This window comes from Myxozyma melibiosi (genome assembly GCF_037950935.1).
Source record: "Myxozyma melibiosi strain Phaff 52-87 chromosome Unknown BZA70scaffold_4, whole genome shotgun sequence".
Classification (NCBI taxonomy): Eukaryota; Fungi; Ascomycota; class Lipomycetes; order Lipomycetales; family Lipomycetaceae; genus Myxozyma; species Myxozyma melibiosi.
The window spans coordinates 887286-913328 of record NW_027042918.1 but is presented as its reverse complement, the minus strand read 5'-3'; the positions used below and the strand labels follow the sequence as shown (position 1 = coordinate 913328).

Genomic DNA, 26043 nt, shown 5'->3' with positions numbered 1-26043 from the left:
CATTCGTGTAGGGTTTGTGTATTTACATCATAAATCTATGGGACCAAAACAAAATATATTTACGTGCAGGTAATAAGGACTAGACAGGACTCGAAGTCAGAGTCAGCAACTCGTTTCTTTATCTCGGCACAGACAATAGCTGAGATAAACGAGGAAGGAGGGTGGGACCGCCGCCACTTGGCTTGTGGGCCCGGATGAGGGCCTCTACACAAAGCTGCGCGGACCATGCTGAGCTCAGACACAGACCATCTGATGCACGTAGATCTCCACTCTAGCATTTTTATAAGCTGCTCTTATTCTCTTTAGATGAACAAGTGCTGCACAGAATGGACTTATCAATTGTCTTATCGGTCTGTTGCTGCGGCGCAATCGTGGTCTCCTCGCGATAAGCCAAACTCAAAGCTGGCAGCCGGCGATTTAGACATTTCATTTTGATGCTGCGGAGAAGTGTTTGAGTTTATCAGTTGTTTATCAGTCGTGAAGATGAGTTACGGTTATCGATTGTCTGGATTCTCTGATTCGAGGTGGTTTCTGTTGACATGATTCTTGATGTCTTCTGTTCTTTTCTTCTCTGTGTATAAGAACACCTCTTTCTATCAGAGCACAGCTGATCTGGTGCAGGGTGACAACAGCCTGCTTATCAGTCTTGCACCCGTATTGCGCCAAGAGCCTTAGACTGCCCAGAATAGGTTTATCAGTCTCATTCCTTGGTGCTTTCCATACAAAATATGGCTGATGGCGGCTTATAAGAGCAGCGGTGCCCTCCTGCGCAGCTGCTGTCAGATTGCGTATATCAATCGTGCGGACTATCGTGATTATGGATAAAGAGCAATACGAAGTTCGAGTGTCTGCGCTTGATGTTGATACTGGTGAGGTCGACAGGCCGCTCACGTTCTGGCAGAAAGTCGACAGGTTTTGCGCTCTCGATTCAAAGACTGAGGGCGTCCACTCCAATCATGGTATGTTGCTGTCTTGCTGTTTTTGTGATGAGTATGTAGCTGATCAGAGTAGACCTTGATCCTGTCCCACCCGAGGAGCAGAACTGGAATATGCGACACTATGCGCTGTTTTGGATCTCTGACCATCTATCTGTCTCTGGTTTCCGCTCTGCGGCATCCGTGATGGAAGTCGGTTTATCATGGCGTCTTGCGCTAGTCAACATCGCACTCGCCAACCTCGTGGGCGGGTTCTTCATCACCTTGAACGGAATCGTGGGAGCAAAATATCATATCCCGTTCTCGATCCAGAGCCGTGCTGCGTACGGGTATTATCTTTCATACCTGATGATTCTGATGCGCTGCATCGTTGGTATTTTCTGGTACGGAATCCAGATCTACACGGGCGCGGAGTGCGTGCAGTCGATGCTCTACGCGCTGTGGCCTTCGTTCCGCAACGTGAAGAATACGCTTCCCGAGTCTGCAAACATCACGACGCAGTTCATGACGGCGTACGTGATTTACTTTATTACCTGTCTCCCGTTCCATTACGTGGGAGTACAGAGACTGAAGTGGCTGTTTTTGGTGAAGGCGATCACGACGCCGATCTGTGCGTTTGCAATCATGGGATGGATGATCAACTCTGTCGGACTAGGTGATATGTTTAAGGATGGTAATACGGTGCACGGGAGTACTCTTGCGTGGACTTTTGTCGCGTGCTTCAATTCCAATGTCGGCAGTGGCACTACGCTGATGGTGAACGCGCCGGATTACTCGCGGTATGCAAAGAAGATCTCGAGCACGTACATCACCACGTTTGCGGTGCCGTTCACTTCGACGATCGTGACGTTTATTGGTGTCGTGTTTGCCGCTGGATCAAAGCTGCTCTATGGCACTATTCTCTGGGATCCTCTATTGATTATCAATAACTGGACCTCGTCTGGAGGCCGTGCTGCTGCTTTCTTTTGTGCGTTCTCGTTTTATCTATCACAAGTCGGTCTTAATATCGCCGCGAACTCGCTCGCGGCCGCAAACGATCTCAACTGCATTTTCCCGCGGTACATCAACATCCGCCGCGGACAGTTCATTGCAGCGGTTCTGGGATCGTGGGCACTGACGCCGTGGAACATCTTGACCTCTGCGAGTGGGTTTTTGAACTTCATGTCTGGCTACTCGATCTGGCTCGGTCCGATCTTTGGCATCCTTGTCTCGGATTACTTTTTCGTGCACAAGCAGCAGTATGATGTGCCGGGTCTCTATGATTTCAAGGGCCGGTACGCATACCGCTATGGCTGCAATTGGCGCGCGTTTGCGGCCTTCACGTGCGGTTGGGTACCGCTGCTCCCGGGATTCATCCCGACGATTAGCGGGTCAACGCAGGCGAATCAGGGGATAGGACATTTGTACAAGCTCGGGTTCTGGTTCGGGACGGGGGTGGGCGGGTTGGTGTATTTTGTGCTTTGCAAGTTTTTCCCGGCGGAGGAGACGTATGTTGAGCAGGGGATTTATGCGGACGAGGCGGTGGCTAGGGATGAGGATGTGGAGGCGTATCAGTACTCTAGTGAGGAGTTTGAGAAGCGGATGTCATAGTTTGTGTTAGTAGTAATCAATCAGTAGTAATATAGTGGTAGTCATAAGATGACTCTGGGTCAAACGTATGGGATAGGGCATGACTTGTGTCGAGAGTTTGATAGTTCTATGATAGTTCTATAATGGGAACGATTCATCTGTTCCCCGCACGTTGGGAATGATGAGAGTTTAGATGTATGAGGTCATAATAGTTCGACGTAGACATTCAACTGGTTTTAAATGAATTTATTGAGAAGATTGAGAATCTCGACACTTGCAAAAGCAAGTGCGTAACAATGAAGTAGGTAGCATGAGCTAGGCTTAGAATATATCGTCAATGATATCGGTGATCTCGCTGGTCCAGGTGTCACCACAGGTTTCCTTCAAGTACTTGATTGAGGGAATGTACTCCCTCCAGGTGCACGACTCCAACACGCAGCCGATGAGGGACTTTGCAAAGGGGATGCTGGGAGGAATTAGTCTTTGCTATAGCGAGAGAATGAGGAAATGAAGGATGGTAGATGGTAAATACCTTGTGCAAAGACACTCGAGAGAGATGGGGTCGCATCCCGAGTCGTCGAGAGAGCCAAAGACGCAGAGACCGGTGCAGTAAGGGGGATCGGTTGCGACGGCGAAGGAGCTGACGAGGATGCCAACGAGGGTGGCGAAGAGCAAGGAGAACTTCATGGTGATGGATAGCAAGTGTACGGGTGGAAAGAGTGTAACAAGGCGGTGGTGAACAAGGCAGAGAACAGTGCAGGAGAAGGAGACCCGGGGCAAATATATACTCTGAGCTGAGGGGTGAGTCGTCAGGCAAAACAAGTCGAGTTGGATTCTGGTCGAGCGACACACGGCATGCCTCGTGAAAGTACCGGGCCAGAATAGGAAATTATAAAGGAGTGAGCGACAGAATGAGAGAAATAAAACAAGTGGAGAAGTTCAGGAACAGGCGTGGAGAGGACGTGGATGGTGGTATCCCGAGATTGGATTTGGCGGGCGCGGCAGGATCTGGAACGGCTAGCCGCGCTCGATCTACGTCGACATGACCGAAAGAACGAAATAAAAGTAATAAAGAGTGCTATATTGATAGAGCTGTATAGGAGAGGATAGAAGAAGAGCATGTGCGGGTGCCGAGATGACAGATGATAGGCGGTGTGAGCGTGCATCACATGCCACATGGCACAAGTTCAGAGTGTTCGACGCGTTTAGATAGACACAGTAGAGCAGCAAGAAGCACAGAACAGCAGAAGAAAATAGTACATAACAGAAAGAAGAAGTTTGGTGGTATGAGTATGAGTGAGTGAGTGGGTGAGTCTTGGGTTGGCGAGAACATCAGATGAAAGGAGGTGCCGAGCCCGTGAAGTTGCGGAGTGCGGGAGGAGCTAACTGTTTGGGGCCCTGCCCTACGTCATATAGTTAGTCATCATTTAGTCATTACGTTTATGCTGTCTGTGTCGCTGGGCTGTTCCTGAGTATGTCTGTTGTAGGCATGGCATCTGATCCGGTGTTGAGTATGTGTGATAGACTATGCTGAGGAGTCTGAGAGGAGAGGGGAGGAGATGAAGAGTCGAGTGAGGAGATGAGGAGGTGAGGAGATGAAGGTACGGCGAGGTGCGACTCTGTCTGCGACTGAGACAGGATACGATATTGGTGAAGATGAAGACGATGAGGATATCAGGTGGAGGATATTATTTCGAGTAGTTAATGTGGAATGGAGGAGGTTTCTGACTATTGATGGCTGCGGGATGCTTAGTAGCTGGAGTAGTGATGGCTTAGTAACACAAAGGTGGGAATTAGCGGTGGTCTGTGTGAATCTTATTCGACGCCATCGCTGATGCACGTGCGTTGTGCCGAGTGCGCTCTTTGTTGTTTAGTGGTCTTCAGTGAGGAGATCAGTAAAGATAGCGAATAATAGTTAACAATAGTGAATAATAGTGAGCAACAGTAAACAGTAACAACAGCAACAACACCAATCATCAACTAATCATGAATAATCTGAGCACATTTCGGGGAATATCCACATCGACAGCAAAAGCGGAGTTCACCCCGCTCGTTAATTGTTAATTGTTTGACGATGACGGAACCGTAGGGTTTCTTTGACTTAATTATTTGCTCCTCCTCGCCGCCTGCTTCACCGAAAATAAGAACAGCGAATATTATTATTCTGTCAGAATAAGAGTGAAGATAAGATAAAAATGGCAGAGAACTGAGCAGATTTAAGGATTAGGCTCATCTGCCGTCCTCTGTCCCGCTGCCGTATTCTCGCGTCCTTGTTCTTACTCTTGCTCTTGCTCGTGCCGTTGTGCTTACCATTTCGGCGTCTAGCCAATCACTATTTAGGCGTTAAGCCAAGCATGCCGCTTCTCCAAGCCTGTATATCCCGCTTGTTCCGTCTTGACTTTACTCGTCCTCTCGGTCAGCAACCCAGCAAAGTCAAGTCAAGACAAGACAAGTCCCTGAGATCTCTTTAGATATAATATTTGAGCTATTATAATAATCTCTCATCTCCATCTCTGTCTGCCGCAGCGCGGTCGTGTAGCTCCTCACAAAGCATTATGCAATGTCATACAAACGTTACCTCCTTATGTCATCATGCGGGGGTGAGCCGCAGTGACAAGCGCAAGCGGTAGATCCGTGGCACCGTGATCCTCCTCCCTTGCAACGCCTTCCGGTTTCTCCTATGTGGGGTCCTCGCGCCATAGTGCGGGGCATACTCCTGAGCGTGAAGCGTAGTAGTGGGGGAAACCTCCGCCGGAGCTCGCCTGCTTTAAATTGACAGCGTCCGCCAGGCACGGCTTCTGCCCTGGCCCAGCTCATCACCATCTTCATAACAATATGCGGACAGAACAGTATAACGGCAGCAAGATCTCGCTCGACCACATCGACGCACCTCACTCTGATGTCCCTCCAGATATCGAGCACGAGGGCGCCGAGGGATACATCCTCGACGCTGGCCTTCTCACCCACGACGAGGGCCAGTCGAACCTCAAGCTCGCCAGAGACGGTCACACTGTGCTTATCCCGCAGCCGTCCGATGACCCCAACGACCCGCTCAACTGGTCCTGGTGGAAAAAGCATCTCATCCTCATCTCCATCTCTTTCATTGCTTTCCTGCCCGACTTTGGCTCCGCCGCTGGCGCCGTCGTCCTCAACGCCCAGGGCGAGGAGTGGAACATGGACCCCAACACCGTCAACCACTCGCAGTCTGGAAACGTCATGATGCTCGGAATCGGTGGATACTTTGCCATCGTTCTCTCTGGATACTTTGGACGTCTTCCCGTTGTTTTTTGGTTCATGGTCTTTGCCGTCTGGACTTCAATCTACCTCACCTTTGCGCCCACTTTCAACCACTTCATGGCCGGTCGCGTCCTCAACGGCTTCTTCTCGACCGTCACCCAGGGAGGCGGCTTAATGTTTATCAAAGATCTCTTTTTCTTCCACGAGCACGCGCGAAAGATCAACATCTGGTCTGGCTTCTACATCCTCTCGCCTTATCTCGGCCCCTTCGCCGGTGGTTTCATCGTCAACGTCAACTCCTGGCAATGGGTGTTTGGCATGGTCGCCATCGTCACCGGCCTCGCATTCGGCCTCATCCTCCTTGTCGGCGACGAGACGTACTACAACCGCGCAATTCCCATGGAAAAGCAACCCCCTCGCGGCACCCGCATCGGCCGATTCATCGGCACCGCGCAGTGGCCTTCGCGTCACGAGCGCACTTCTCTCTGGCACGGCTGCATCCGCTTCTGGCGCGTCACGACCCGCGTCCCCGTCATCTTCATGATTTTCTTTTACATGTGCACCTTCGCCTGGGTCATCGGCATCAACACCTCGCTCACCCTCTTCCTCACCCCTTCCCCTCCCGCAGGCTACGGCTTCTCCACCGCCGGCGTCTCGCTCTTCTACTTCACTCCGATGATCGGCGCCGTCCTCGGTGAGCTCTTTGGCCATTTCTTCAACGACTTCCTCGCCAAACGCTACATCCGCCTGCACAACGGCCACTTTGAACCCGAGGCCCGTCTCGTCGCGCTCTACGTCGGCGAGCTCTTCATCATCCCGGGTCTCATCATCGCCGGCTTTGCGCTCTACAACCTCTGGCACTGGGCCGTCCTTGCCGTTGGTTGGGGCATGTTTGTTTTCGGCGTCATGATCTCCACCGTCGTCCTTGTCGCATACCTGCTCGACTCCTACCCTGAAGCCTCGGGAGAACTCGCCGCGACAGTCAACATGGGCCGCACCATCGGCGGTTTCGTCATCTCGTACTTTGAAATCGAGTGGGCGCAAAAGTCTGGCACCGCGCTCTCCTTCGGCATTCAGGCTGCTATCTGCGGTACCGTCTTTTTGCTCATCATCACCTTGCAGCTATACGGCCGTCAGCTAAGGCAGTGGTCTGGTCCTCTAAATTTCCATGAGCTCACTGGTTGAGCCGTGTTTTGATTTCTTGTATTTTGCTTTGTTGATGTACTTTGGTATCGGCGTTGTGCGATTCTATGAGCCCCTCCATATTATTATAATATAATTTAGAGACGTTATTATCTGTAAAGCTGCAACAAACCCTACAAACCCTGCCGCCGTTTTTAAACAAAAATATGCTTGCTTTCTGCTATAATTACAAATAATAATAATCACTAAAAATGTAGGAATAGTCAAGTTCGTTTTACTAATCTCATTTCCTGCTATTCTGCGCTGGAAAGAAGCTTTTGTGGATTTGTTGGTAAAGATGCAAAGAATGCATTCAGTCGGTCCCAGCGAACGCACCCTATAATTGACGTTTGAACTTTTCTCGCGTCCGAGCTATAACTCCGCCGTACTCATACGTGTATTCTATTCTGAACGATGAGATCTAACAGTTTTGATCTTTTTCATTGTTCTATAGAATAGTTAAAAGGAATAAGAGCCTTGAAGAGATTAATGATGTAGTTTCTGTTGGTGAGTCTAGGGGACCTCAATTATGAATCAATCTTGACAAAAACACCGAAAACAGCATCGACAGCTCTGACCGCAAACGTAAGTAACACGGCGTAAATATGGGGATGGAGCGCAACAGGAACTGAGTAAGCTAATAAAACAGTTGGTCTGATATATGCTGATACTGTCATCGTTTTCGACGACATTTCGTATGTTTATATTTAAAACTCTATAGTCTCATCAAACACGACTCGCAAGGATCTCATATATACCATTCCTCCCACATATTTTATGAACAAAAGAAAAGAAAAAGAAACGAAAAACGGCTGGTATTGAACAACACGCAAGCTAATAATACTACAGCAACCACTATCGTACTTACATTGACAAACATAAGCAGCTATAAAAGAACAAACAAAAGAAAACATGCTTTTGGATATTTTGGTGGATCAAAACGTAAAAGCACAAACAAAGAAATACAAAAGAAAGAAACAACACAAGAAAGAAGATAAAAACAACTTTTTCTGAATCAACTAAAATCAGGCTTTTCTCTCTCTCCTCACATCTATTCTATTCTGAACAATAACAGCAGACAGCAGATTTTTCTGTAATATACATCGTTTCATTTTCTTCTCTTTTTTTCAGCTCTTGAGCAATCAGTTGTTTTCCTGCTTTGGTTGCTGAGAGCTGTTGAACTCTGAAAGCGCAGCAGCGACGTTCGACTCACTAGGCTGCAGAGCGGCGGTGGACTCACTGGCCATATCAGCGACGATGATTGCCGGATCGACAGGAACAGCGACTTCAGTCTTTGGCCGGACTCTGCGCCTGCTCTCGTCCGAGTCGTCATTGGCGCTGTTATCAAAAGACCGGTAGTCGTGCATGACGGGCAGGGAGACGCTCGCGGAAGAACCGGAGGGCGTCCCGGAGTGACTCGAGCTCGAGACAGGAGTGGGTGAGGTCATGCCCGACGACGCGGTCGCGGCTATAGCAGCAGCAGCAGCAGCAGCGGCGGCGGCGCGCTTCTTGCCGCCTCGCTTGGGCTGGTAGTCGTCAGGGTGCAGGCGACGGATGTGCTGCTGCTTGTGGGTGGAGCTCTTTGCGCCGCGGAAGATCCGGCCGCAGATGTGGCATTCTTCTGATCTGTGCTCGGGCGGGATGCTTGATTGATTTGTCTGTTGCTGTTGGTGTTGTTGTTGTGGTTGGTGGTGTTGTTGTTGTGAGGTGTGCTGAGGTTGTGGTGGTTGGTGTCGGTGTTGGGTGTGCTGCGGCTGGTGGGCCATGCTGTTATCGTACGGGGATTGGTGCTGCGGACGGCGCTTGGGCTGCGACTGCACGGGCTGGCGACGGATCGTATGGAACGCGGACTCGCCGGCGAGCGTCGAGAGCAGCGACGGGTAGGCCGCGGCGGACGCGGTGTAGTCTGCAGGAGCCATTGGCGCGATGGCCGGGTCGATGGGCAGGAACGAGGGGTCGATCGCGGAGTTGTCGTGGAGACGCTCGCGCGCGGCCATCCCGGCGAGATCGGCGACCGAGAGATGAGCCGGCGGCGCATCGACAGCGGCGGGGTTGACTGCACCATCGGCCGAGGGAGATGATGATGATGATGAGGAGGAGTCAGAGTTGTTGTTGTTGTTGGCGGTGGACGCCTGGTTGGAACTCATCTTGAGGGCGTAGTGGGAGTGTTTGGCGGGACGGTGGAAGTAGCGGCCGAAGAGCAGCTTCTGGCTCTGTTTCTGCTTCTGTTTCTGCTTCTGCTGTTTGCTGTGGGCGGCGACGAGCGGCGGAAGGAGGGGCGGGGGCGAGGGCGAGGACGAGGACGTGGACGTGGACGAGGAGGACGCGGCAGCCTCGACGGTTTCGATGGCGTCGCAGATGGCGAGCAGGCCCACAGACTCGTGGAATGACATGGGCTGGCTGATCAGCAGCTTGTCATCTGACGGCGCAGCAAACGCTGAGGAGGAGCAGGAGCGGGAAGGGAGGATTGCGGGATGTTTACGGTGGAGCGGGAAGCAGGGAGCTGGGGAGGAGGAGGGCGGCCTCGGTGGATGCAGGGAGAAGGGGAGGGAGTGTCGTGTTTTGGGGAAAGATGCGCGGGTGCTGACTGTGTATGTTTGGAGTGTATTAATCCCCAGATTAAAATGGGAGTATCTGGGAACTCCTTGGGAGAAGGCAGCCTCCACGCCCACTGCCGGCCACGCACGAGCTTCCGCGAACCAGTCCGGTCTTTTCTGCGCTGAATTTCCCTGTTTTCTACGTGTTTTTTGCTCTGTTTTTCTCGTCGATTCCAGTTTTCTGCTTATTCTGCTCTCGGCGGTGGATCTCTGCTCGTCTCCGCGCTCGGCAGCCGTGTGTGTTGTTGCTCTGCGTGCGTGACTGCTTTTTCTCCCAACTCACACTCACTCACAGATCACACTCGGTCACATAAGGTCACATGACAAAACCTATTCTTGATTACCTAACTTATTACACTCTAGTCCACCCTCCGCCGCTTGTGCTCGCTGTGCTTGCCGTTGCCATTCTTGCTGGTGCTCTTGCTCTTCATCGACGCCGAACCCACAGAGATGTTCACCCGCGGCGGCACGCGGAAGCCAAACGCCTTGCCGATCTTCGCCAGGTCCAGCTTGTCGACCTGGTACACCGACTTGAGGTGGTGGCTCGCATAGGCCTGCACGTACGCGCGGTATCCCTCCTTCGCGCTCTCGTTCAGCCAGTGGTTGCCCGCCACCAGCTTCTCGAGCTGGCCCTGCACGTTCGCAATCTTGTTCGCCGGGAACTCGTACTCGTTCAGCGGCACCTTCGCCGCCTTCAGGTACCGCAAAAACCCAAGCTCGGACGGAAGTAAAAACATCAGCGACTTGCCCTTGCCTTCTGTGCCCCGCGCTGTACGTCCAACCCGGTGGATGTAGTCTCGCGGATCATCTGGCGGATCGTACTGGATGATCCAGTCCACCGCCGGGATATCGAGTCCTCGCGCAGCCACGTCCGTGCAGATCAAAATTCCCTGCTTGGCGTTGCAAAACTCAAAGAAAGTGTTTGTCCGCTTCTGCTGCTTCTGCTTGCCGTGTAGATCCAGCACCGGCAGGTCAATATAGTTGAGTAGCTCGCCAAAGTACTTGACGCAGTTGCACGAGCTTAAAAACACAATAATCTTCTTCTTCTTCATGTTTCGCTTCAAAAACGAAAACAGCAGCAAGAACCGCTGGTCAGACTCGCACACAACGTACCCCTGCTCCAAGCCCGCCACCGTAGACACCTCCCGTCCTTCGTCGACGTTGATGTACAGCGGTCCCGGCCGCAGCGAGATGCGCGCCAGATCCTCAACCTTCGTCGTCTGCGTCGCAGAAAACAGCATGCTCTGCCGGTCCTCCTTTGGCAAAATCTTCACAATCTGCTTCATCTCGTCTTCAAATCCAATCTCCAGAATCCGATCCGCCTCGTCAATCACAAGCGCCTTGCAATTCCGAAACACAAACCCTTTTGTGTTTTGCAAATGATCCAGCAATCTTCCCGGCGTCGCAATCAGCATATTCACGCCCTTCTCCAACTTCTCCGCCTCCGCGCGCCGGTTCGCACCGCCAATCACGATCCCGAGCGTCTGCGAATGATGCGCCATCAACTCGCGCGCAACCCCAAAAATTTGCAACGCCAGCTCACGCGTTGGAGAGACAACAATCACGCCGGTTCCGTTCCGCGGCTTGAACTTGAGCGACCGCAGCATCTCAACCGCCGGAATCAAAAACGCGAGCGTCTTGCCCGATCCCGTCTTGGCCGCGCCGAGCACATCACGACCGGCAAGTAAGGGTGGGATTGTACGCGCCTGAACCGGCGTCATTGCAGAAAACTTCATGTCGCCTTCCAGAGCGCGCATCGTTGGCTCCGACAGATTCAGCTCTGAGAACTTTGTCGCCGTCGTCGAAGTCGTCAGCGCGGCCTGTGGTGCTCGCTGGCCAATCTCTTCAGTCTCTTTCTCGTCCTCGCTCTCGTCCCCAGACGCGATCTTTCCAGTCTCTTCTTCGTCTTCTTCATCATCATCCTCCTCATCACTATCTTCATCATCTTGACCGCCAGACGTCTTCTTCACCTGCTCTTCAAGACCGGCGAAATCAGCATCAACTTCAGCCAACAACGCCTCTTCATCAACATCATCATCCTCCTCCTCCTCCTCCACCTCCACTCTCTTCTTCGACACCTCCTTAGTCTTCTTCATCCCATTCTTCTCCTTAAACGACTCATTATGCTTCCGCTTCTTCTTCAGCTCTGCTTTTGTAGTCGGCGCCATCGTTGCTGTGCTTCTTTGTCGCTGCAAAAGTAGAAGGGAGAAAAGTTCAGAAAGTTGGGAGTTTGTTCGAAATTTTTTTCTGGCACCGCCACGCGCCACATAAGTAAGCCACGTGCGGCGCATCTTTTCTCTACATCCTCGACTTGATATCTTGACCTGATTTAACATACATAATACATCTACTGTACATATCTACTTCGGAGGCGACATGACAATCTCGTCGTCAGAAGATGATTCATCGTCATCATCCCTCGCAAGCAACTCCGGCACATCAAACAAATCCCCGCCGATCCGGTCTAGGTCATCCAGCACCGACTTTTCTCCCATCATATACCGTAAACACGGTTCCAGGCAAAACATCCCTCGACCCGACAACTTTGTCGCAATCTCCTGTACTTGCGATTCTAAACTTTTCAGGTCTTCTTCCGCAATATCCTTGTTAGGCTCGATTTCCAACCTCGGTTGCTCCGCCTCCTGCTCCTCGCCCTCCTCCTGCTTCTTTGGATAATCGCTCGGGAACCAGGCTTGTAATCGGATAAACACCAGCGCACCCTCCGGCCCCCACGGTCCGTTCAGCGTCACCACGATTTCACCCTTTGCAACCTCAATCTTCTCAAACACAATCTTGGGAAACTTGTGCCCAACTATACTAACCTCCTCGCCGAAATTCTCTGGGCTACCGGCTCCCATTCCCGCTCCAACCGCCTGACCTGGTGCGCCCTGATCTCCAATACCGGCTGATCCGTCTGCCAGTGACGCATTAGAAGACACTCCTGCAGTCGCTGAGCCATCCTCATCCGCTGGCCTCGCAAACGCGGCGCGTCCGATTCGTACGCCGGAAAGCCAGTTCAGATGCGAGATCTTGTCCTGGCCCTTGCCTCCCCTGGTCATAAACCTGCTCTGTGGATTATTGAACTTCGGCGCCGATGTCGACGGTCGATGTCCGTAATGGTGAATGTGGTGGTGATGTGACTGTGATGGCGAGCGGGCGATAGATCCACTGCGCGCCGCGGCTGCTGATGCTGCGGACGATGACGACTGTCGGATCTGTAAGGGCGACAACGAAGCAGATGTGCCCGGTGTCCCCGGCATCGCCTCCGGCACCGCAAACGTCTCTGGCTCGTGATTGAAACTGACATACGGCGTACCCAGTCTCGTCATGCGGAACCGCAGCGGCTGGTTCTTGACATGTCCCACTCCGTCAAACGCGCGGTCGCTGATCTGCCATAACCTCAAGTCCCGATCTTTCGACCACGTCACCAGCTGGAATTCGCGGCTATCAACCCCGGTCTCGCCGCCGCGCGTGCGCCAGAGAAATTCTTTGATGGGCTCAGTGTGGCCGACTAGTTCCTCGACAGGGTTCATTTGATCCGGAACGCCGCTGTGGGGGTTCGTAGGTTTGTTGCTGATTATGAAGACTGCGTTTTTGCCGCCGCGCTGGGGCATGATCACGCAGCCGTCTCCAAATGGCGTGTGTCGTGCTTTCCAGACCGGGAAATCGGTGTTGACCACTCGCACGGGCTCGTCCTTCTGATTGCTGTAGTCCCAGTACTTTACCGTCTTGTCGAGCGAGCATGTAATAAGCTGTGTCTCCTTCAACCGGTTAAAATCCACGCCGTAGATCTTTGTAGAGTGCGCGTTTATCGATCGCAAAGGCCGTGCGCCAAACCGGTCGTCCCAAATCCGCACGAAGCGATCGTGCGACGAGGCAACGACGTGCGGATTCTGTCTGTTCCATTTCACTTGTGTTGCGCTCGCGCGCCAGTCGCAGAAACTCTGAATCGGCTTTGCGGGCGCACGCATGTCCCATACATGCACAAATGCATCAACAGCACAGGTCGCTAGGAGCTCGGGGTCGAATGAGTGGAAGTTGATATCGGTTATGGCTCGTGTGTGGGCATGCAGCACACGCTCGATCGCGGCCGTCGAGGGAAGAGCGAGGTTCCAGACCATGGCTTTTTGGTTGGAGGTCGAGATCACCCAGCTGGATTTCGCGGCGTGAGGAGACCACTGCACGTCGGCTACTTCCCAGGGTGTCGTGTGTCGGATGAAGCGGGGAGGTAGGTATGGATCGTCGAGGTCGACAATGTAAAGTCCGGCTCGGCTGCAACCTGTTAGCGACAAAGAGAAGTAGTATGATAGAGTGAGTCACGTACGAGGCAAGAACAACATCCCTTCCAGAAGGAGATATGGACCTACAGCATAAAAAGGTTAGCATACGAACGAAAGAGAACTATGAGCCAACATACATTGCATTCACGGGACGGTCGAGATGAAGAGAGAGCGAAGTCCCAAAGGTCTTGCTCTGCCACGGCGACGACTGCCGGGTTCCTAGCCCGTCCATGTCTACGTTTCTTTCAGCAGCCGCTATTCACGATATCCTTCAATAAACCTCTCAGCTGCTGTTCAGTCGCTGTCTTTTCCTGAAAGCATCGCGGAGCAGCATCTCGGCTGCTGAGTGCGCCCGCAAAAGTCGGCTACCAGCATCCAACCAGCCGCAGGTTCCAGTTTCAGTTTTAATTGAAACCGGTTCAGATCCACTCCGCCTCCACGAGCCCCCTCGCTGAGGGTCAAACGGCAAGCCAAGCGCCTGACGCGCCTCTAATTTATATCCAACTCCTATCGCTTTTCTCTCGTTTGTCTTCTTGCTGTTCATTCTTAAGCAGTGATACGAAGAGAAGAAAGAGAATTGCTTTTAGTCCTGTCTTCATCTCCGGTCTTTTGTTGGTAGAGGTGTAGCGTCTTGCGACATCATCAGTGTTTTCGTCTCATACACATCGACATTCAGAAATCAGCCGAACAACAAAACACACAGAAAAGAACAGTACATTTTCAATCACAATGTCTACATCATCAGACAAGCAGGCGAAGGAAAACGCGCAAAAGCTGGAAAACGCGATCCGCGCGTTCCAGACGAAGAACCCCGTCCCGGCCATCGATCTCACTCAGTACACGATGGAGGACGGCACTTCTGTGTCTACTACCGAGCGAATCGTGAAAGGTATGCGCAATTGATGCTCTTCTATTGATAATACTAGGCGAAAGCATGGTGTTGACATTGTGTGTAGATGTACAGGCTCCGGCGACGTTCACGCCCACGAACGAGCAAGTTTTTGATCCCGAGGACCCCTCGAAGCCGAATCTCAAATTTCTGAAGCAGCATTTCGCCCGCGAAGGACGGTTGACGGAGGAGCAGGCTACATACATTATCAAAAAAGGCACCGAGATTTTGCACCAGGAGCCGACACTTCTGGAGCTCGACGCCCCGCTGATTGTATGCGGCGATGTACACGGCCAGTACTTTGACCTCATGAAACTGTTTGAAGTCGGTGGCGATCCGGCGACGACGCGGTACCTATTTCTGGGCGACTATGTCGATCGCGGTAGTTTTTCGACCGAGTGCGTGCTGTACTTGTGGTCGCTCAAGATCTGGTATCCAAACACGTTCTGGCTGCTGCGCGGCAACCACGAGTGCCGGCATCTGACAGATTTCTTCACGTTCCGGATCGAGTGCAAGCACAAGTACTCTGACGACTTCTACGAGACCTGTCTCGAGTCGTTTTGCTCGCTGCCGCTCGGCGCCGTGATGAACCAGCAGTTTCTGTGCATCCACGGCGGTCTCTCGCCGGACCTGCAAACGCTGGACGACATCCGCGCCATCAACCGCTTCCGCGAACCGCCGACGCACGGGCTCATGTGCGACATTCTCTGGGCCGATCCGCTCGAGGAGTTTGGAAGCGAGAGCACGAACGAGCACTTCAAAGTCAACCGTGCGCGAGGGTGCTCGTACTCGTTCTCGTACGCGGCCACGTGCGCGTTTTTGGAGAAGAACAACTTGCTATCGGTCATTCGAGCGCACGAGGCGCAGGATGCGGGATACCGCATGTATCGCAAGACCAAGACTACTGGGTTCCCGTCGTTGATGACGATTTTCTCGGCGCCAAACTATACAGATACGTACCACAACAAGGCGGCGGTGCTCAAGTACGAAAACAACGTGATGAACATTCGGCAGTTCAACTGCTCGCCGCACCCGTACTGGCTGCCAAACTTCATGGATGTGTTTACTTGGTCGCTGCCGTTTGTGGGATCTAAGATTACCGAGATGCTGATTGCTATTCTCGATATCTGCACTCAGGAGGAACTCGACGACGAGACGCCGCTGTCGGAAGACAACATCGCCGCAGCAGCATATTCCGTTGCGCCGTCGGCTTCTGTGCAGACTACAACTGGTACGAAAGGCGAGGATGGCGAGGAAGAAGACCCGAGAAGAAAAGCGCTCAAGCAAAAGATCATTGCGATCGGCCGCGTGTCGCGCATGTTCCAGATCCTGCGCGAAGAGTCGGAGGCGGTGTCGGAGCTTAAGACGGCGTCGGGCGGCAAGCTACCGCCGGGCACGCTGATGCTTGGGTCGCAGGGTATTCGGGACAAGATGTCGTCGTTTGATGAGGCAAAGAAGCTCGATTTGATGAACGAGGGCATGCCGCCTAGTAACGAGGAGATCCAGCGCGAGAAGGAGTTGCATGATAAAGAGAATCTGGAGAGGGTTATCCATGATACTGATTCGGATGAGAACCTGCAGAGGCTTGCTAGACGGCTTAGTTGGGATAAGCCATGATATGAATGATGTGTATTCTCAACTCTTGTTTCTATTTTCGTCAACTCTTGTTTCTATTTCTGAGTGGTGTTTTTTTTTTTTCATTCGTTTCATTTTGGCTGTGTACGCTTGTTTTTGTTGTTGTTTTGTTTAATTACTAAAAAACGCAATCTGATAACATCTTTATTCTCTCTCCGCCGTCTATAATAGTATACAATACAACCAGAGAACAAGATAGAAAGACAAGTTCAAGTGTAGAGCAGGACTCCAATAATGTATGTACATAGACAACCCTTTCCTCCTCATTTTAATCATCGTGAGAACAAAAAAAGAAAAAAAGAAAGAAAGGGTGGAAGAAGAGTATGTAAATAAAGTCGCGCGTATGTACATCATCCACATACGTGTATATGTATGTGTGTATACTCCATCTCTCCCGTAGCAATCATATCGTTATCTTGTCATCAATCTGAAGAAGAAAAATATAGAGAAAAAAAACACCATTAACCACAACTCACGTGAATGCGAACGTCACATCGTAGAATGAAAAGAAAAGAAGATAATAACATGAGAGAGAAATGAGGAAAAGACATCCGGACCCAGCCTGCATACCAGAAGCAGAGTAAATAATCAGCCTGCATACCAGAAGCAGAGTAAAAATAAAGTTGGATAAAAGCAAGAAAACCATAAATCTAAAATCAGAGCAGAGTGCAGAAACGCCGGTAGACCCATTATATGTGAAGTGCAGAGGAAAATCTAGGATAGGAACTCTTATGATAATTAAACCAGGTTCTCAGCCGCCTTGTTCTTTGCCGCGGATGAGACGGAGGCGCCGTCAAAGTCGCTGTGTCGAGAGATCTGTTTCTCGATCTTGATTGTTGAGGCAGGCGAGCTTGAGACTGAGGTTGATGTCGCAGAGGGACTGATCCGATTGCTCTCGATGGAGGCGCGCGGCATGGCTTCTTCGTTTGCGAGCAAGGCAGAGGTTTCGTCGGCAGAGATGCTGGTCTCGTTCAGACTTAGCTCTTCGACTTCGAGTCCCTCGAGCTCAGCTTGGCGCTTGGATTCAAGACGCTTCTTGCGCCAATAGTAGACGTACTGGGCGAGGATGCCGCAGTCGAGGAGAGTCTGGCATGTGCCGCCGATCTGGTAGTAGTATGCCTCGCCGTTGATGTAGTAGAACAAGGTCTTGACAAAGTCACCAGAAACCCAGGCAAAGAGAAGAGTGAAACGGAAGCCGGAGAGCGAGTGACGGGTGTAGTTGAGGATGAGCTGAGGGAGGGGGATGAAGGCTTCCAAGGCGACAGCGAGACGCTCGATGAAGAGGAACCAGGTGTCAAACGAGCGGAGGAGGAACTGAAGAAGCGCAAGGGTGCCCATGAAGATGGCGATGCACTGTAATAAAAAGTTAGCAGTAGTTCAGACATAATCCCACCATTTCCTGTTTTGTCACGTAAACACAAAGCATAGGCACAGAATATGAAAATGTGGCGTTTGCGGGCCGCAGATACGCAAAGACCAATGGTTTTACAATCGATAAGCACGGCTTGCCGGTGCGGCTCAAGTCTGCACGTGACGTGAGATAAGAGATACGCGGCACAGGCGGCCAGCGCAGATATCAACAGCACTCGAGAGCAGCCGACAGTAGCCCAAACAAACAAGAAGTAAACAGAGAAGAAGGAAAAATAGAAGATGATGAAGTAGAGCGACAAGGCAGGATGAGACTGTAGAGGTTTTGAAAGCAGGGAAGATCGTACCAGATAAAACTTCCAATCACTCTTCCACTGCCAAAAGTAGAAAGGTCGCTTGAAAGGGATGAAGACGTCCTCCATGGATTTTGCGCGTCTCCAAGCAGCAGGCATGTACATGAGTGCCAGCTTGAGATATATAAGCTGGACGCCGAGCATTGAGCAAGACTGCAGGAAGATTGGCAGCTCTAGGTCGCGGCCGAACCAGAAGAAGATGCGCAGGGTGGAGACGGCGATGAGCAAGGCGCATGTGTCGAGGGCAAAGCCGTCAGAGGACTTGCGGCGCCAGACGTAGAACATTTGGTCGGCATAGGAGGTGATGGGGGAGCTGGTGAGGAAGGCGGCGATGATGTAGTTGAGAGGGATGCCGAGGATGACAATGTCGGCAGCGTCGTTGGCGGACATTGTGGAGGTGAGGAGGGGAGGGAGAAGAGGAGGTTGGAGAGAGAAGAAGTAAAAGAAGAGGAAAAGAGGAGCCGAGGGATCCGCGGGTTGTTTGTGTTGATAAACAGAGGCGGGACAGAAAATTTGGTGGTGAAGAGGATGATTTGGTGATTGAGTTGACGAGAGATGAGGTTTGGTGCTGGGATCGCCCAGACTACTTTTAGTGCGAAGTAAACGGTGGCGTGTTAGCGGTAGACACCGGCGATGATGTAATGCGAGGGGCTGGTGCCGCCAGTGCCGCCCGTGGTCATCAACTCGTCATCGCAGTATCAATACAACTAGAAACAGGGCAGTAAGAGTATCAGGATACCAGCAATATATCAGCAATAAGCAAAGTATCAGCAATAACGAGCAGAAGTTGTGAAAATACTCATTTATTGTTTGTTTTATTGCTCTAACTAATATCGAGTATTCCTCGCACTCACCGACCTACCACTCCACCGCTACTACCAGCAACAGCCTTCTTCTCTTCCCTCCTCTACTCCTCTACTCCTCATCTCTACACATATCGTAACGTCATTGCAGCGAACACGAATTCAATCGCCAATCCACCGCAGTCACAAAGACCAAAGTTTGCCGTTGCGGCCTTGACAGCAAACTGTCCGTCACGGGATGCAGAATATTACCCCATCCGGCAGCCCACCTGCCGAATCGGGCAGAGAACGTGATGAGTCTCCCGATCTGGGAAATAATCATAAAAATATTAATAGATTTCTCGGACTCTGGGGAACTGAGAGCTCAGACTCGATTTGTTTACTTTCGGGCTCCTGCCTCGAGATGAAAATAGATCGTCTCCGCTGGAATAAGTTAAGAATACCCTTCCGCCCGTTCTGTTTCTGTCGTCCTGTTCTCTGTCCTTTCCCTCTGTTCTTGCCTCTATCTCCCGTCGTCCATCTCTCGCACTTCGAGATGCTCATCCTGCTCCTCCTCCTCGCGCCCTTCCTGGCGCCCGCGCTCGCTGCCATACCTGTGACCTTGCACGCCCTCACCTCCAACCCAAGCTTCTCCAACGTCGGTCTCTACGCCCTCCCCGAAGGCGCCGGCACCAGCTACTTCTTCCTTGGCCGCCAGGGAGAGTACTCCGCCGGCGAGATAATCTACTACGACCGCACCAACGGCTCCTTCCACTCCGACTTTGCCCTCACCAGCAGCCCGCCATACTACCTCACCGTCGCCGACCACCTCGTGCAGTTCACCACCACCGTGCCCGAGATCGGCATCGACGTGACCCCCATGGGCCTCTTCTCTATCGCGGGCTCGACCAAGAACTTCTTTGCCTGCAACCAAGACGTCATCCGAGATCCCTTCGGCTACACGAGCTCAAACTACGTCGCCATGTATTTTCCTTCCGAGGTCCCACTCTCTTGCATCCCCTTCTCTATCAAGGTCCAGGCTGTCCCCATATCCAGACTGACCACCACCAGCAGTACAGGCAGAGTCGCCGGCCGCCGTCGCATCTCTCCCGTATCCTCCAACTGATCTACTTGTTCTCTCTCATGTATCAATAGTGTCGTTGTTTTTTGTACTTTGCATCTTATATATTAGCTCATATATATCCATCTCTTTATTTCGTAGCCAGCACATGATCCACTCTTGTCCCGAGGTGACGTGGAGCGTACGTAGTATTAGCAGCGTGACCTGCTTTGCTCTTAAATTGCCAATCTACCAACTTTATCCGCAATTGAGACTATCTACAAATCTTAATTTCTCGTACGCATCCCACGACCTCCAGCGGAGCACTTCCAACTCAGAGACCAACTCAGAGATGTAATATATTGGATTAAAGACTGAACCAACTCATAGACGTGTAATGTAATGATGCATTGAGACTAGAACTAGACAAGACCACATCACTGTCCATGCTCTATCTAATTCTAATATGGATATACGAAACTAACAGATACAAAAGTAGACGCCAAAACCTCACAATCCACTAATGCGATCTCTTCACCGATCCCCATGTGATTCCTCGCGATATCGACGGGCCGCCTCCGTTATTGTTATTATTCGTATTCTCAGGAGACGGCGTGTCTTCAGGCGATCCAGACGACGAGCCAACAGCTGTGGCTGATAATGAAGATGAAGACGACGTTGTTGTCGTCGCGTTATTCGTCGTCTCTCCACCGTTATCGTTGTTTGATGATGAAGTAGGTGCCGCGAATCCCAACGCAGCTAGACGACGACGACGTTCCACATCTGTCTCGCCCGCAAACGAGATCCGTGACGGGACCTCTTGCGAGTTTCGGCTTCGAGAAAATGATGCTCCTCCGTCCGACACATAATCTTCATCATCCAGATCATCTTCATCCTCATCCTCATCCTCTTCTTCTTCCTCCTCCTCTTCATCATCCTCTTCCTCTTCCTCTTCTTCCTCCTCCTCCTCCTCCTCCTCCTCTTCCTCTTCCTCCTCCTCCTCATCCTCCTCCTCATACCGATACCGCCCTCTATCCTCCTTCTCATCCTTCACTCCAAGCGCAGCCAACCGCCTCTTCCTCTCCGCTGGCGTCTCGTCTGCTTCATCATCTCCAGAACTAGCAGCTCCACTCAGCGCCGCCAACCGTCTCTTCCGTTCCGCTGGCGTCTCATCATCATCGTCATCAACTCCCTTATGACTCTTATGCGGTGCCCGCACCGGCATCAAATCATCATCCGCACGACGCTGCAAGAAGTTCCGCGGTAAATCGCTTTTTTCAATACCATGCGCCCCTCTTATCATCGACCCCGATGAGCTAACCGTTGTGCAGTCGAGTGTCGAGTCTAAGCGCTGCAACTCCAGACCACCAATCTCATGCTGATTCGATCTCCTCCCTGAAGCTGCCGCAGCCGCGGCCGAACTCGACCCGGCTCCAGAACTGCCTCCAGGTGCAACCGACCCTCCACGTCGCAGACCGACCCACGAAAGCGCCTTCTCGAGACTACTCTCGACGCCTCCCGGCCGCGACTGCGACCCTCCGTTTGCACTGCCGTTGTTGTGCCGGTTGATATGGTACCGTCTGATGACCTCGCCTTCTTCATTCTCGACGATAATCTCGTCATCGAGCTGGTACGCAATCGCCCGCGTTCGTCTCTGCGTACCTCCGGCCTCGTCTGTCGCCGCGTACGAAGAATCATCCGCCGCTCCAAGGCTCTCGAGGTCGCCCACCTTCCGCCGCGGCCGGCGCTGGTTTCCAATAATCGAACTATCAAACGAATCAGAAGGCTCCAATCCAGGCTCATTCCATGCACTAGGCCGTCCGTTCGTAGAGTTGATCGTAGTCAGAACCTCGCCGTTCTCGTCCTCAACAATCAGATTATCTCCTTCCTGGTAGACTGTGTGGTTGTCCGGGTTAATCCGCTCTTCAATGTTTTCTTCCTCGCTGTTGCGAGAGATTTGCTCTGAGAGCACCGTGCCGGCAGGATAGTCCGCAGCCGAAACCACGCCATCGTCCGTCGTCGCCGTAGGCCTTCTTTCAAGCTCGTCGTCATAAGCGTCGTAACCCTCTGAGTCTCGCCGTTTTCGCTCCTGCTGCCGACGCTTCTTGGTCTTCTTCTTGTTGTCTGCCTTTGGGTTCGACATCCGTCCCGCAGCCTTTGCAGGTGGACGCCGACGACGACGGATGACGTCGCCGTTCATGTCTGCGGCATCACTGACTGAATCCTCTTTCGGTGCGAGACCAGCAGCGCGGCGGTGGAAGAGCCGATTGAGAGCGTCGTTCTGCGTGGTCTCAACCTTGCGGAACGAGACACTTGTGGAGGACTCCATCCGCGGCAGACGCTGCAGCCACGACGGACCGCTCTGGTTGCCGGTTGTGACGGACATTGTGATTGCCATCGTGTTGAGTCGCTTACCGAGGGTAAACACAGCAATCGACGAGCCATGGATAATGATCGACGCGATGATCATGAACGAGACGATCGGCCACATCGTAGCGACAATCACGTAGTTGGGCGAGCCTTCTGCGGGTAGATCCGCGAGCGGAGTTGGTTCATCGTGCTCGAGTTCGGCACGAGCCAGGATGGTCATGAAGACAGCGCCGACACCAATAGGGCCGAAGTGGCCGCAGAAAAGAGCCTCGCGCCAGGTGCGAATGTCTGGAATGAGAGGTTTCATTGCGAGCATGATTGGGATGCGGCGGAAAAGAATAAGAAGAATCGCAATAATAGAAAGCTTCCATGGGCTGAGACCGAGCTCGGGGGTGTTGTAAAGATGCCAGGGAACGATAGACCCAAAGTAGACAAAGTAGGCAAGATTGAGCAAGAGGTCGATAACGTTAGAAACATGCGACTCCTCGGTCTTGCGCGTGAACCAGCCGTCCCATGAGAAAGCAGCACCGGCCGAGAACGCGACGAGGAGATCGTCAGTACCCAGGATCGTTCCTATACCGGTGCAGAAGAGCGCGAGAACAAAGTAGAATACGAGGAAGGACTCGCGATCGATGAGGTTGTGTTTTTCTGCGTACTTGATGGCATGGCGACCGCTGTAGCCGATCATGGCGCCGAGGATGCAGCCAAAGACGCACTCGTAGAGGATGGTGAGAAGAATCCAGTGTTCTACAATCTTGCCGCCGTGACCTTCATATCGAATAAGGTACAGAGCGAGATCTGCGAGTGTCAGTTATTTGTCAAGATATAGAACAATTGAGAATATAAAGATACGTACATGCAAAAGGAAAGGCCATGCCGTCGTTACAGCCAGACTCAGCCGAGAGAATGTTTCGCAAGTGGCCTGGGACACGTTTTGAAAACTTTCCCTTACCGACGACAGCCGACGCGAGGACAGGGTCGGTGGCGGTGATGCAGGCCGCTACGACAAGGGCTTCGACCCAGCGCAGGGAGGGCACGAGTTTCCAGATGAAGACCGAGGCCAGAAGCCAGCCGTAGGTCATGACGGGAACTAGCAGCATGAAAACCGAGACCCAGTGACGAAGCATGTACTTTTTGGGCAATTCGACGGCGACGGCGAAGATCTGGACGACGAGGACGACGCGCGTAATCTCGAGCGTGATGAAATCTGTGTTTCCCCATGTCGAGGGGTCAAGCAAGTTTGCGGCATAGGGGCCAAAGATAACGCCGGTGACTGTGGCAACGGCTGAGAGTGTAGAACGTGAGTATGCCAATCAAACAGGAGATAGAGCAAAGGGGGTGGGGAGACGTACTGGCTTCACCTATATACAGCTTCTCTTTGACGAAAAGGGATATGAGGGAGAAGATTGTGGTGAAGCCACCGATGATAGCGTACGCTAAATGTGGCTTGTTGATCCACAGCTGGTCCCACGCCATGGTTATCAGCAGGGAATAGCGGGAGAGGGAGGGATATGGGGAAGAGGAAGTGGGTGAGGAAGAGAACTGTACAAAGCGGTTTGAGACCCAAGACGGACGGAAGTAGATTAGAGTTTTAGATAAAACTCTATCTCCGCGCCTGCCCAGGATGCCGAGAAAGCCAATGGTCTGCTCTGGTTTTTGATTGGCTGTTGAATTAATGTGTTATCAGAAGATAAGGAGGAGGTTTTGTTGAGGTTTTGCTGATATTTTGCAGAGTCGCTGCGGTGAAGACGAAGGTGAAGACGAAGGGTCGAAGGCGGTTTATCGCGGATCGCAGCTGAGCCTGACGCGTGCTCGCCAAGAAGCGAGAAAAAGAAAACAGAAAATAGAGAAAAAAATGGAGAAAATAAGAGAATTAAAATGAGCCCAAAGATCAACTATCAGTATTTCTTGTTTGTATTCTAACAAATGTTATTCTACAGCAGTTTTCCTTCTCTTTGTCTGTTTTCTGTATTCTTTGTTCTTTAATGTTATTCACCGGGGACCTTTCTTGCCTGCCCCTGACATCAAAACGATGACGTCACCGTTAATCTCCCATCTGCTCTGAACAGTAGTCTCTGAACAGTTTCTCAATTTATATACACCAAGTCTTCAGTGCTTTGTGTTTACAACATATCTAGACAAAGTACATCACTCGTCTTTCTTCTCGCTCGTCCAGCCCAATGCACTCAACCGCTCGGGCAAGATCGGGTGGGAATAGTGGTAACTGCTGTAGAGCCAGTCCGCATCCATCGTGCTCAGGTTCTGGATATGGAGCTTGATCAGCGCATTCGCTAGCTCCTTGGAGTAGTTCAACTCCACCGCAAATGCATCTATAAAAAGTCAGTCTCAGTCCTCTCTCTAGCTCTTCTTCGGATCACTTACCGGCCTGGTACTCAAACTTGCGACTCAACACACTCATTCCATACTGCAACAAGCTGTTCAAGGGAGCTATAGAATAGCAACTGTCAGCAATCACCCTCTTTCCATCTCTCGCAAGACTAGCTACTTACTCAAGATATCGCTAAACAAAATAAAGCCAATCATAACAGGCGTCTGCGTTCCAAATCCAAAGCTCTGATACAACGACTGGTTCTTGATAAACACCGAGAACGCCACAAAGAGTGAGAAAATATAGACCTGGTTAATCATCAAGAACTGACTCGTGTGCGACAAACTCCAGTGACCAAGCTCGTGCGCAAGAACGGCGACAATCTCAATCGGCTCGAATTTCTCCAACAGCGTGTCGTAAATCACAATTCGCTTCTTCCACGGCAAGCCGTAAAAGTACGCATTACTATGGGCTGATCTCTTGGATCCGTCAATCTGGTAAACCTCCTGCAACGGGAACTTGAGCTTGGCAGCAAGATCCTCGACCTGCTTCTTCACCTCGCCGTCTTCCATCGGTGTCACCTTGTTGAACAGCGGCTCAATCACAATCGGGAATACGGTAACCATAAACAGCTGGAAGACAAAAGCAAACACCCACAGATAGTAGAAAAAGTTGGCGCCAAAGTAATCCACAATCTTCAAGAACGCAGCAATCAAAGGGCCTCCAATGACAGCACTAATAACCTGATTTTTCAAAAAGTCAGAGGCAAACAGAGAAGGAGTCTGCTTGTTGAATCCAAATTTCTCCTCAAGCACAAACGTAGAGTAGATCGATGTTGGAAGAGAAATCAACGAAGAAAGAGCATTGAATCCGAGAAAGAACGTGACCGATTGAGAGATCTATACTCCGTCAGCATGACTTCTAGCATCTCAAACAAGTCTAAAATACTCACAATTCCAGAGAACCGCAGTGGCGCATACAGCGAGACAACAGTCCCAGAAACACTCCAGAGCTTTGGCAAAACATCACAGAGAATGATCGCCGAATCAAGAACAAATCCGTAGATGCTGCTAACGAACCCAAACTTGGCCTTCGCTTTGCCATACGTCTGAGTCTTTATGAACGTCTCCTGATCAATCGCACCTTCAAGCGACTTGGGAGGCGACGTGCGCTTCAACACTTGATATTGACGGTAACTCAGGTAGCTGTCGAACGCAAACTTGGCTGCTGAAAAACCGAGTATGAGGCCTTTCCAGTTGAACCCCGGTTTGTCGAGCGCTGCCGCCAGAGACTAATTAACCGTCAGCGCAATTCACAGTCAATAAAATAACAAAGATATACTTACTGGAAGAAATCCAGTGAAACTCATCTTGGATGAAGTAATGGAATGAAAGGTACAGAAGATCAAAATCCCCGGATCGTCGTGTCCTCGCTGTCCTTGCGGATCCAGTCAAAGA

The 26043-nt window shown here is 51.6% G+C and overlaps 11 protein-coding genes across 11 annotated transcripts; 4 read left to right on the top strand and 7 right to left on the bottom strand.

Annotated features, from left to right (window-relative positions):
* Positions 1–548: 548 nt before the first annotated feature.
* On the top strand, positions 549–2597 carry BZA70DRAFT_150549 (uncharacterized protein). Its single transcript, XM_064909704.1, has 2 exons — positions 549–959; positions 1012–2597. The coding sequence occupies exons 1-2, from the start codon at positions 818–820 to the stop codon at positions 2523–2525; spliced, it is 1656 nt and encodes a 551-aa protein (XP_064769037.1). The 5' UTR covers positions 549–817; the 3' UTR covers positions 2526–2597.
* A 228-nt stretch (positions 2598–2825) lies between these two features.
* Positions 2826–3191, bottom strand: BZA70DRAFT_289179 (uncharacterized protein; the record flags this gene model as incomplete). The annotated part of the gene is made up of 2 exons (XM_064914093.1): positions 2826–2970; positions 3037–3191. 2 exons carry the CDS (start codon positions 3189–3191, stop codon positions 2826–2828), a joined length of 300 nt encoding a protein of 99 aa, XP_064769036.1.
* A 2148-nt stretch (positions 3192–5339) lies between these two features.
* On the top strand, positions 5340–6926 carry BZA70DRAFT_237361 (MFS transporter; the record flags this gene model as incomplete). The annotated part of the gene is made up of 1 exon (XM_064910413.1): positions 5340–6926. The coding sequence occupies one exon, from the start codon at positions 5340–5342 to the stop codon at positions 6924–6926; it is 1587 nt and encodes a 528-aa protein (XP_064769035.1).
* A 1139-nt stretch (positions 6927–8065) lies between these two features.
* On the bottom strand, positions 8066–9316 carry BZA70DRAFT_267102 (uncharacterized protein; the record flags this gene model as incomplete). The annotated part of the gene is made up of 1 exon (XM_064911080.1): positions 8066–9316. One exon carries the CDS (start codon positions 9314–9316, stop codon positions 8066–8068), a length of 1251 nt encoding a protein of 416 aa, XP_064769034.1.
* Positions 9317–9416: 100 nt separating this feature from the next.
* Positions 9417–11801, bottom strand: BZA70DRAFT_277691 (uncharacterized protein). The gene has a single exon (XM_064912482.1). The coding sequence runs from the start codon at positions 11686–11688 to the stop codon at positions 9880–9882; it is 1809 nt and encodes a 602-aa protein (XP_064769033.1). The 5' UTR covers positions 11689–11801; the 3' UTR covers positions 9417–9879.
* Positions 11802–14120, bottom strand: BZA70DRAFT_277689 (WD40-repeat-containing domain protein). The gene is made up of 3 exons (XM_064912481.1): positions 13938–14120; positions 13845–13883; positions 11802–13792 (listed from the first exon to the last, which is right to left on the bottom strand). The coding sequence occupies exons 1-3, from the start codon at positions 14030–14032 to the stop codon at positions 11881–11883; spliced, it is 2046 nt and encodes a 681-aa protein (XP_064769032.1). The 5' UTR covers positions 14033–14120; the 3' UTR covers positions 11802–11880.
* Positions 14121–14263: 143 nt separating this feature from the next.
* Positions 14264–16471, top strand: BZA70DRAFT_277688 (Metallo-dependent phosphatase-like protein). Its single transcript, XM_064912480.1, has 2 exons — positions 14264–14689; positions 14757–16471. Exons 1-2 carry the CDS (start codon positions 14530–14532, stop codon positions 16304–16306), a joined length of 1710 nt encoding a protein of 569 aa, XP_064769031.1. The 5' UTR covers positions 14264–14529; the 3' UTR covers positions 16307–16471.
* Positions 16472–17062: 591 nt separating this feature from the next.
* On the bottom strand, positions 17063–18435 carry BZA70DRAFT_289173 (uncharacterized protein; the record flags this gene model as incomplete). Its single annotated transcript, XM_064914092.1, has 2 exons — positions 17063–17677; positions 18040–18435. The coding sequence occupies 2 exons, from the start codon at positions 18433–18435 to the stop codon at positions 17063–17065; spliced, it is 1011 nt and encodes a 336-aa protein (XP_064769030.1).
* Positions 18436–18713: 278 nt separating this feature from the next.
* On the top strand, positions 18714–20083 carry BZA70DRAFT_277684 (uncharacterized protein). The gene has a single exon (XM_064912479.1). The coding sequence runs from the start codon at positions 19087–19089 to the stop codon at positions 19951–19953; it is 867 nt and encodes a 288-aa protein (XP_064769029.1). The 5' UTR covers positions 18714–19086; the 3' UTR covers positions 19954–20083.
* Position 20084: 1 nt separating this feature from the next.
* BZA70DRAFT_310453 (Sodium/hydrogen exchanger family-domain-containing protein) lies at positions 20085–23795 on the bottom strand. The gene is made up of 3 exons (XM_064914922.1): positions 23610–23795; positions 23114–23542; positions 20085–23055 (listed from the first exon to the last, which is right to left on the bottom strand). The coding sequence occupies exons 1-3, from the start codon at positions 23731–23733 to the stop codon at positions 20408–20410; spliced, it is 3201 nt and encodes a 1066-aa protein (XP_064769028.1). The 5' UTR covers positions 23734–23795; the 3' UTR covers positions 20085–20407.
* Positions 23796–24115: 320 nt separating this feature from the next.
* On the bottom strand, positions 24116–26000 carry BZA70DRAFT_277680 (putative CAAX prenyl protease 1). Its single transcript, XM_064912478.1, has 5 exons — positions 25932–26000; positions 25539–25877; positions 24768–25485; positions 24640–24705; positions 24116–24587 (listed from the first exon to the last, which is right to left on the bottom strand). The coding sequence occupies exons 1-5, from the start codon at positions 25953–25955 to the stop codon at positions 24406–24408; spliced, it is 1329 nt and encodes a 442-aa protein (XP_064769027.1). The 5' UTR covers positions 25956–26000; the 3' UTR covers positions 24116–24405.
* Positions 26001–26043: the final 43 nt, after the last annotated feature.

Coding starts and splice junctions, on each gene's coding strand:
- BZA70DRAFT_277688 (XM_064912480.1), top strand. CDS start 14,530: ATGTCTACATCATCAGACAAGCAGGCGAAGGAAAACGCGCAAAAGCTG. Junction 14,690..14,756: donor TACCGAGCGAATCGTGAAAG/GTATGCGCAATT, acceptor CATTGTGTGTAG/ATGTACAGGCTCCGGCGACG.
- BZA70DRAFT_277691 (XM_064912482.1), bottom strand. CDS start 11,688: ATGGCGCCGACTACAAAAGCAGAGCTGAAGAAGAAGCGGAAGCATAAT.
- BZA70DRAFT_150549 (XM_064909704.1), top strand. CDS start 818: ATGGATAAAGAGCAATACGAAGTTCGAGTGTCTGCGCTTGATGTTGAT. Junction 960..1,011: donor GGGCGTCCACTCCAATCATG/GTATGTTGCTGT, acceptor TGATCAGAGTAG/ACCTTGATCCTGTCCCACCC.
- BZA70DRAFT_310453 (XM_064914922.1), bottom strand. CDS start 23,733: ATGGCGTGGGACCAGCTGTGGATCAACAAGCCACATTTAGCGTACGCT. Junction 23,543..23,609: donor GCTGTATATAGGTGAAGCCA/GTACGTCTCCCC, acceptor CTACACTCTCAG/CCGTTGCCACAGTCACCGGC. Junction 23,056..23,113: donor CATGGCCTTTCCTTTTGCAT/GTACGTATCTTT, acceptor TGACACTCGCAG/ATCTCGCTCTGTACCTTATT.
- BZA70DRAFT_277680 (XM_064912478.1), bottom strand. CDS start 25,955: ATGAGTTTCACTGGATTTCTTCCA. Junction 25,878..25,931: donor GTTTCACTGGATTTCTTCCA/GTAAGTATATCT, acceptor ACGGTTAATTAG/TCTCTGGCGGCAGCGCTCGA. Junction 25,486..25,538: donor CACTGCGGTTCTCTGGAATT/GTGAGTATTTTA, acceptor GACGGAGTATAG/ATCTCTCAATCGGTCACGTT.
- BZA70DRAFT_277684 (XM_064912479.1), top strand. CDS start 19,087: ATGCAGAATATTACCCCATCCGGCAGCCCACCTGCCGAATCGGGCAGA.
- BZA70DRAFT_277689 (XM_064912481.1), bottom strand. CDS start 14,032: ATGGACGGGCTAGGAACCCGGCAGTCGTCGCCGTGGCAGAGCAAGACC. Junction 13,884..13,937: donor GACCGTCCCGTGAATGCAAT/GTATGTTGGCTC, acceptor TTTATGCTGTAG/GTCCATATCTCCTTCTGGAA. Junction 13,793..13,844: donor AGGGATGTTGTTCTTGCCTC/GTACGTGACTCA, acceptor AACAGGTTGCAG/CCGAGCCGGACTTTACATTG.